This window comes from Vicia villosa, linkage group LG7 (assembly GCF_029867415.1).
Source record: "Vicia villosa cultivar HV-30 ecotype Madison, WI linkage group LG7, Vvil1.0, whole genome shotgun sequence".
Classification (NCBI taxonomy): Eukaryota; Viridiplantae; Streptophyta; class Magnoliopsida; order Fabales; family Fabaceae; genus Vicia; species Vicia villosa.
This window is the reverse complement of record NC_081186.1, coordinates 106,981,478-106,990,607: the sequence shown is the minus strand read 5'-3', so window position 1 is coordinate 106,990,607 and position 9,130 is coordinate 106,981,478. Positions and strand designations below refer to the sequence as shown.

The 9,130-nt window shown below is 31.2% G+C and overlaps 1 protein-coding gene across 2 annotated transcripts; it reads left to right on the top strand.

Moving 5' to 3' along the window:
- Window positions 1–501: 501 nt before the first annotated feature.
- Window positions 502–2,282, top strand: LOC131618200 (uncharacterized). Of its 2 annotated transcripts, none has more exons than XM_058889465.1 (2): window positions 502–866; window positions 1,441–2,282. In XM_058889465.1, the coding sequence occupies exons 1-2, from the start codon at window positions 812–814 to the stop codon at window positions 1,929–1,931; spliced, it is 546 nt and encodes a 181-aa protein (XP_058745448.1). In that variant the 5' UTR covers window positions 502–811; the 3' UTR covers window positions 1,932–2,282. The 2 variants fall into 2 exon arrangements, with proteins under 2 accessions (XP_058745448.1, XP_058745449.1); XM_058889466.1 differs by having other exon boundaries at window positions 505–975.
- Window positions 2,283–9,130: the final 6,848 nt, after the last annotated feature.

Here is a 9,130-nt window from a genome sequence, read left to right as displayed (position 1 = left end):
TTAGATACTATTTTGTTCCTAAATTTATTCCTAACATTGAAAAATAAATTAAAAAAATTAAAAGGAAAAAAAGAATAAATATTTATTAGTATCAAAAAATAAAGTTAAAGATTCATTAATATTTCAACTAGTTTATATTATAAAAAAAATATTTTATATTTTATAAATAATTAATATATTTAATCTACAATAATTCAATTGAATAATTATTAAAATAAATATATATTTTTTATAACAAAAACAAGAGAAAGTATTATAAAAGAACCAAAAAAAAGTTAAAAGTGAGAATACAAAACAATATTCCAATAACAACTCAACAAGTATGTTAGGGAATAACATATATTTACATTATTATAAGAAGAAATCAATCCAAACAGCACATCTTGGGTAAGAAAGAATCCCAATATCACCATGCTTAGCTGGCAAACCAATCATAAAGTGCCAAACATTAACACATTTGCATAAATATATACTGCCTATGTGGATTATCATTTCATTAATCCACCTCCTTAAATCCTCAATCATTGAACCTCTTTCTCTCACTAAATATTTTCTCCCCCTCTTTCTCTCTCTCTCTACAATTCTATATTCCCCACTACAATTATTTTTTGGTATATAGTTGAGTGCACATTTGTGGTGGAGAAACAAAAAAACAATCTCTTTGTTTCTTGTTACAAAGTTTCTGTTTCTTCAAACCTATCTTTCCTTTCATACAAACAAAAAATACCAAACTTTGTGTTGTTATTGAAAAGAGATTCAACAAAGCTATAAAGGGTCTTTTTCTTAGAGGCTAAAGTTTTGTTTTTTTGAAATGGTTTTCATGTCTGAGATTTTGTGCATAAAAGAAGAAAAGATTGAAGAAGAAGGTGAGTGGGAGAAAGAACGATAAGAAAGAGAAGTTTACATAACCCAATAAGCAGAAGTAGAGAAAGATTATTATTCCAAATTTGGTTTTGTTTTCATCTGCTTCTGCTGGTAATTTTTATCAAATTTCATGTTCAATTTTTTTTCTTATGTATTCAGCTTATGATTTTATCATGTTAAATTTGTTCAATGGTCTTATTTATAAGAAAAATATTATATTTGTTTTTATTTATAAAAAAAATATTTTTTAAATATATTGAATAACTAATTTATCTGAATAATATATAAATCAGATATATTGATTATCAAATAAATTTAAAAAGTAAATTTTTTCTTATAAATAATATCAGAGGGAATATTCATAATTTTAATACGAAGTTTAGCCGAGACTTTCGGCTAAATTATGTGATAAAGTTAAGAATATTTTTTACTCGAATTTACTTATCTTTTGTCCGGAAGATAATTAAGTCGGGTCAAAAAGATTAGAAATCGGATTTGATTTCGGATTCTTTTAAATGATTCATTTTTATCTGATGCTAACTTTTTTGATAATTGATTTTTTTATTTTCATTATAGGTTGGTTGAAAATGTCTGCGACAATGATAAGTGATCCAATGATGATAACAGCTTCAGCACCAGAAACTCAATCAGCAGCTAGTAGCAATCTAGTTGTTGCACAGAATGAAGTTGAATTTGCAATATGTGAATGCTGTGGCCTAACGGAAGAGTGCACGCCAGCATACATAGAACGAATCAGAGAAAGATATCAAGGAAAATGGGTTTGTGGATTGTGCGGTGAAGCTGTTAAAGATGAAATTGTGAGGTCAGAGAGGCTTGTAAGCACAGAAGAAGCAATGGCAACACATATGAACTTTTGCAAGAAATTCAATACTTCAGGTCCTCCTCCAAATCCTGCCGTTCATTTGATTTCAGCTATGAGACAGATTCTTAGGAGGAGTTTGGTTAGGTCCACACCAAATAGTCCGGTTAATAAGAGTAGTCGAGAAATTCATGTCTCTGGACTCGCTAGGTCGGAAAGCTGCTTCTCTACTCTATCCGGTTCCTAAAGGACTCGCACAGAGACAGACACTGAATATAGACATTGACACAGACATGTTTGATACTGGTAAATAATTGAGAAAATCGAACGTTGAATGTAAATCATATGTGTCAGTATCGTGTCAGTGTCATGTCAAGGTTGAAGACAGGACATGTTTTCAATCAGAAGTGTCTCTGCTACATAGTTGAAAATAGAAGAAAATGCAACAAAGGGAAAAGTTGAAAAGAAATAAAAACAGAAATCTTTAGATTCAAGTTAGAGTCTCTTCATTGTAGTTATGCATTACATTTACATAACTTTCAAGCTGTTGTTAGAAGTTTGATTTGAACACAATTTGCTCAATTTTTTTGCTTCTCTATTATTACTTAGTACTTTTTTTTTTCCATTCAATAGTTTAAAAAATGATTGATAATTGAAGACAATAGTAATTTTCACAGTTGGTGATATGTTGAAGAATAAATTAGACAAAACTACCTCTTTTGTTGAATTGTTCCAAAGTGTAATCATGGAATTCAACCACTCTTGTCTGTATACAAATTGATTAAACTTGATTCAAACCTGTTACAGTTGTTTTAAAGTGATTAAATAGAAAAGTACTTATTTGGGCATCAATAATTGAGTTGTCCTAACTAGCTTAAATAAATAAGTAATCATTGATGCAGTATAAAATTGACTAATCTACTTTTAGCCACTTGAGAGCCTAATGGACAAATGATGCTTGTAGCATTTGTTTTAAGTTGAGTCAGCTACACATTTCAATGTGACTTTGTCTTCTTGTTTTGTCAATTTAACCATTCTTACAATGGTATATTCTTAAAATACAAAGAGAATATATATTTCTAGCACTTTTTATTTCATGGCCCCTTTCCACTAGATTCCTCACAGTCACGAGATCGTCGACGACTGATGACTGTTTTAATCAAAATCAGATGATTCAAATTGAGATTGACTATTTAAAATCATATCTATTATGTTTGCTTCATCGTGTTGACCGATATTTACCATAGCGGTGAATCCAAAAACCACTACAGATATTTTACCATGCTCTGAACCAACGATTTATACATATTTTACTTTATTAACACATATCAGTTCAACTATCTCACTAATTTTTAATTTGTCTTGGTTTTTTTTACCCAAGGTAATTTTATTCTAGTTAAGATTCAAACCTTAATTTACCACCTCATCATAGAAGATTAGTTGTTCTACTAGATTCAATGTTGGTTGGTCTGAAAATAGAAATTTGACATGGGAACAAAATAAAGTGATGATTGTGCATTTGGTAGTTGAAGGGTCTGAAAACTTTCTGGCACCATACACACACAAAGTTGATTGATGCCAACTAAGTTTGTGCCAGATAGAAATGTTGTTTGGTGATTGTGCAAGATGGAGGAAGGTTCTGGAATATAAGGATGCAATCATGTGTGTCAGGTGGACCTAATTTATTGGTTTTTTCTTAGGGTATGATGATCAGTAACAGCATAAGCCCCCACATAGAGTTCCAACTCAGCCATTTTCAATGAACATATCATCATGTGTCCTAGCTAATAAAAAAATTGACCATGGAGTTTTAACTACTAAAGTAAAAAAAAAAATGACATAACTGTATTTATGAATTTCAATGAAAGTATGTAAATTTTATAATTTGACATCAAAAAGTTTAGGTTACAATGTCAATTTCATGCGGCGAAAGGGTGGTAAAACGGATCCGGTCCACAGGAGAAGCCCGTTTTGTCTGCACTTTTTTGCGAGACAGGGCAAAGTTTTAGGTCCGCTCCCTTTAATGTGATCGCCCTGTCCCGCTCCGTTTTTTTGCGGGCATGAGTTTTTTCATACAATTTTATTATTTTAAGGCCTAAAAAAGTTCAATACCTGCGGGTCTTCTCCACCCCACCCTCACCTTTTTGCGGAACGGGACAACGTTTTAGACCCACACTCTCAAATGTGTCCGCCCCGTTTCATTTTTTCCCGAGTTTTTGAGAGACGGACCTAAATGGGACGGACATGCTTGTTTGTCACCCCTGTGAAACCATGTGAACTCAATCATCAATTTTGTGCAAACTAATTTATAATTTTAATTTGATTTTTGTTAAACACATTCTTAGAGAAAATTAGTTAATTGTGACTAACACCTAACATGGATTAGTCTCATGATGAACGCAAAGGACCTAAACTAGTAGAAATTTTAAATTTTTTTCTTCTAAAAATAAGCATATAAGTTTACTTTTACCACAAAAGTGGTATTATTAGCAAGAAGTAATCATATTTTAGAAGTGTTTTACCACACTAATTCAACGTGTTTCCAACATATTTAGAAGTGTTTTCCATCCCTTTAATTTTGTCAAATTTCAAGAACAAGAATTATAGGAATTTCATTCACCTGTGACTTGGTCTTCTCACATTGCAATTAGAAATTTCTATACAGTTGACACCCATATATACGTGTATCATGTATTACTTTTTTCAATCATAATCAATATATTGAAGATTTGAATAATGTTAATAACAGCTAGGATGAAAGCTAATATAGTATTAAGAAAATGAAATGTCATTTTCGTTGAAAATGGTTGGTGAGTTACTCTCAGAAAAATAACACCCTCTAATAAAAGTCCAAACCCTCACATCAGTTGATATTTTTCTTCCTTCCTTCTAGGAAAAGTAGTTGATCTAATTCTCTATTATTATATTGGATCCTTCGCATTGCTCTATGTGTGGAGCTTAATTAATTATGATTAGCGTAAGGTTTAATATACAATATGTTGAAGGTGAATTCTTATCTACCCAACTCAAAAAGTTGGGTAAGGTTACCTCCGGTGTAAAATGCCTTGAAAACAACAATCAATTGTAATATTTAATAAATAATTAATTGTGTTAAAATTAGATGGCATCATATAATTGGTTGAATGTACACTACCCAACTTTTTGTGATGGGTAGAGAAGTTGTCCCCTATGTTGAAATGATTTGTTTAAAACAAATGGGCAGATCAATATTAATTAAGGGAGCTTAATAATGTTTGCCGTGATTGAAGGTTGTTAACGATTATATTCTGACCGAACTTAAACCTAAGCCCCTAAGTTATAAAAAGTGATAAGGCTTGATTAGATGAACCATCAACCATGCTTTCAAGCACATTAGAAAATGACATATTCACATGCAAAGAAATATTTACAATATACTACTATATATAAATTAGGATGATATCCGTGCGTTCGCACGGGTACCCGTCGATTTCGCGCATTTGAAATGAGCTAAATTGAAAGTATTAATAAAAAAAATTGATTTAGATAAAAGTTAGAAAAATAATAATGTAAAAAAAATTGAATAGTAAAAATAAAAAGTAATTAAGAAAATAACTTTGATATTGTTGTAGATTGAATAATAAAATTAAGAGTGCATTTAAGAAATGTAGAGGTTCCATTGAAAAATAATAGGTGTAAAGAAAATGAATGGATTATAACCTATAAAATGAATGGACTATTTCTTCAAAGGCCCATATAACTGAAGGCCGAATAAGAACCGAACGATACATTGTTTCAACATATTAACATCGCTTCCCGTTAATATTCAAAATTTTAATTAATAACTCCATATTTCCGTTAATATTCAATACTTTGATCAAGAACTTCATATTCCTGTTAATATGCATTTCTATTGCAGCCCCTGCAACATACATATGTGCACTATACTTTTCAAGACCGAATCAGTCCAAACGCATATAACAACATACAACCATTCAATTAGAGTTCAGCACACATATGATACCATTGTGGAGGAATTCAGTACGAAAAGAAAATCCAGTCAATTAAATTTTCCAAACAGAAATTCCTGACCAATTCTAACTCCTATTTCCTTTTACGGTTATTTCATCAAACACTCATGGTGAAACTCTGAAATATAGACATAAAGTCGAAACATCACAACAACAATTTGTTGATTTTGAACATATGGACATGTTCAAATTGACCATATTGCAGACAGCATTTGAGTTTCGACATACTAAATTGCCAGGCATAAATGTAAGGTAATTGCCACAAGAATTTAACTCGGAAAATGGTCAAAGTGGACGATCAAAATACCTGCACAGTGAGAACTACAATTCCATTTTCAGTAGTTGAAATCCTAACCCGGTCTTAAATTACCGTGAGCATTATCTGAGAATGAAGATGTCGAGCATGGAATAATGGTGCAATGTTTCTGGAGTTTTGGACGACAAGGGACCTTAGGGAGACGACAAAGCCATCGCTGAAATTTTCATTCCCAGGATCTTCCTATAACAGTCTCTAAATTTCACATCTCGGACGATCCTCTGTTGAGATTGGTGAAATTGAAATAAAGATAACTTGTCTTGAACACAACTTCGAAAGGACCAACATGCTTGAAACAATGTCTATGAAATTCCTGAACAGCTCCCATATATTTGGACAATACACTATTTGTTTGTTATGTATAACAAAATGATATCTAAATAGAAGCAAAAGAAAGAGCAACAATCTTGCATAGTTGGATCAATTGGCAGACATTGAAAGAGAGCATGCTATCTTAAGTCGAGTCTCTCTTTTCTGAAAAATAAGCTAACAAAGTTAAAACGACGGTAACATTAATTTTACAATAAAAGTTGAAAGCATTGCTTAAAATCTTACACTCAGAGGAAACCTCCAGAGTTGATGTGTTCGTCTTTTCATTATCTACTACCAGTGTCCTATTCCTGAAGCTCAATTTCCGTAGGATGTTTCTTAATGATGATTTGCCTCTTGATGTTGCAACACTCTTCTGGTGTTCTTGTTGGTATTTTCAAGAGAAGATTATGCTTCTTTCGTGGAGGAACATGTGTGATTTCTTCAGTTATCCCAGTCGAATCATCACTATCCTGTAAATACAAAATGAAATGAGCACATAAGTGACGCAAACATGCAAAAAAAGTTGTTCGATGGTTGAAACAAAAAATAATAGTTAGTAATATCCATAACACCATAACCTAATCATCAACAATAATAATTAATAAACACATATGAGTCAGCCCATATGATTTTTCAATCGAAGTGAAATTATACAAGTGAAGCAATAATCACCTTGAAACTTGAGACCGTGCATCTTAGAAATCTTCGAACTGATCATCGTCAATTTCCTCAGAACTCAAATTTGGTGGAATGAAAGCCCTGTACATCAATTCCATGTTTGGTACCCCCTTAAGCCCCGAAGCTGCTGCAACATCAAGTATTAATTTTGAAAAAATGGATTAAATCTCTTTGCGGACGAAGTCAAATAATATTGACATTGTTGGAAGAGGAAGCAATAATTGGGCCTAATTGGCTTTTCAATAAAGTAAACAATAGATAGATCAAATTGTAATAGTACAAAATACAATATTTCATATAGTAGTTGAAACATCATTGGGAGGTTGCCTTTATTTTGAGAGCATACAAATTATGAATCACATATATTGGTGAAATAGAAATTTTTTAACAATGCCTTAACTCATAGAATAATGAACTGTAAGGAGAGTCACTTATCTTTCATCGGCGGTACCGCCGTTGTGATACAATTAAGGTTTTCTTTGGATGAATTGATTACCAGATACTACATGTCAGTTAGTGTGCAAATGTCAGAGTAGTATTACACATATCTATTACCTGTAGAACTATGTCGGCAACATCTTGAAGACCTTTTTTCCCAATTTGATCAGTAACATGAAAAACTGAAAATAAGCCCAATAAATCCAATAAACCATTGAGAATCATAACTTCATATTGTTACAAAAACGATGAAGTTTTGTAGAAGATCTGCAGTGATTTTCAAAAGCAGTGTTTTACAAACCATTTAGCTGTAAGCAAAGAAGATGTTCTGATTTGTCAAGGAAAACACTAAATTTACTCTAACTATTCAAAAATACAAAAATGATGAAGATCTGCAGTGATTTACAAAACCAGTTAGGTCTCATCCATGAAAAGTTTAGAAAAAACAAGCTGTCTACGAAACCAAAAAAATTTCAATATTGGTTTTCCTAAGCACTTTGTGATGTAATGGTTTTGAAACGGAAAAAAAATCTGCAGAAATAACTAACATTAAATTTTTTATGATAACCCTAAAAAATAATAACTGTAATCCCAAATTAAAAGTGAAAAATCCGTAAAAACACAAACTCACCTCTTTATCAATTGTATATGAAACCTTAAAATTGAAGTTAAAATTCAATAACAACAAATATAACTGTTTGTCGGAAGAGATAATAAAAGAAGAGGAAAAGATGGAAGAGAGAAGAAAGAGGAAAGAAGAAGAGGAAGAAAGAGATGATGTTAGGAAGAGAGAGATGCGTGAATTTCCATATTTTGGGGAAAGGAAAAATTTGAAATTCAAAAAGTTATTGATTGGATTTGGAATAAACCAGTAAAAGACACTATTTGCCCCAAATATGTTAATTTAGACTAAGATAACTAAAGGGTATTATGGTAAATTCTAGAACAATAAATTTTCTTATATTATAGATGTTATATAGTCTGAGAAAAGAAAAGAAAAGAATTCAATCAAAAAAAAAGAAGAAAAGAATTCGACGGTTGTAAAATGATCTCTGTCTTAAATTATGATTTTTTTTAAAATAAATTTTATTTCTCTAAATATATCCATTAGTGTTTTAAAAATCGGTTTAGAACAAGCAATTAAATTGGTCGAACCAAAAATGTTGTTAGTAGGGGTGAAAATACAATAGCTCAATTAGTAGGTCAAACTGGACATTTTTTACATAATTTTTTTTAAATATTTTTATAAATTTATTTAGTTAAGAAAGTTAAGTTAAGCTCACAAATTATAAAAAAATTAAATTAAATTTATAGGTTGACATATTTAAGTAAATATGAGTAATATTTGTACTTTTTTGAACTAATAAATTTTGATTAATTTAAAAAACAATTATGTACATGGAGATCACATATGACCCGGTCCAAAATTCAAACAACCAGAAAACTAAGCAATCCTAACTACCACCTACATCACAAGTGGCAATGTGACTCCTAACTTTCTTAGGTATCCAACCTTTATATATAATGCGTTCTATAATCATCTCCTTCACTCTACCTTTACTACTATTCTTCCCATAAACCAGCTCATTTCTATACTTCCAAACCGCATAAACAGTTTTCGCCAAAGCACACTTCAAAATAAGGGATTTCCACCATTTTCCTTTACATTCCTTGATAAGCCAAGGCAATTCC

Coding starts and splice junctions, on each gene's coding strand:
- LOC131618200 (XM_058889465.1), top strand. CDS start 812: ATGGTTTTCATGTCTGAGATTTTGTGCATAAAAGAAGAAAAGATTGAA. Junction 867..1,440: donor AGAAAAGATTGAAGAAGAAG/GTGAGTGGGAGA, acceptor TTTTCATTATAG/GTTGGTTGAAAATGTCTGCG.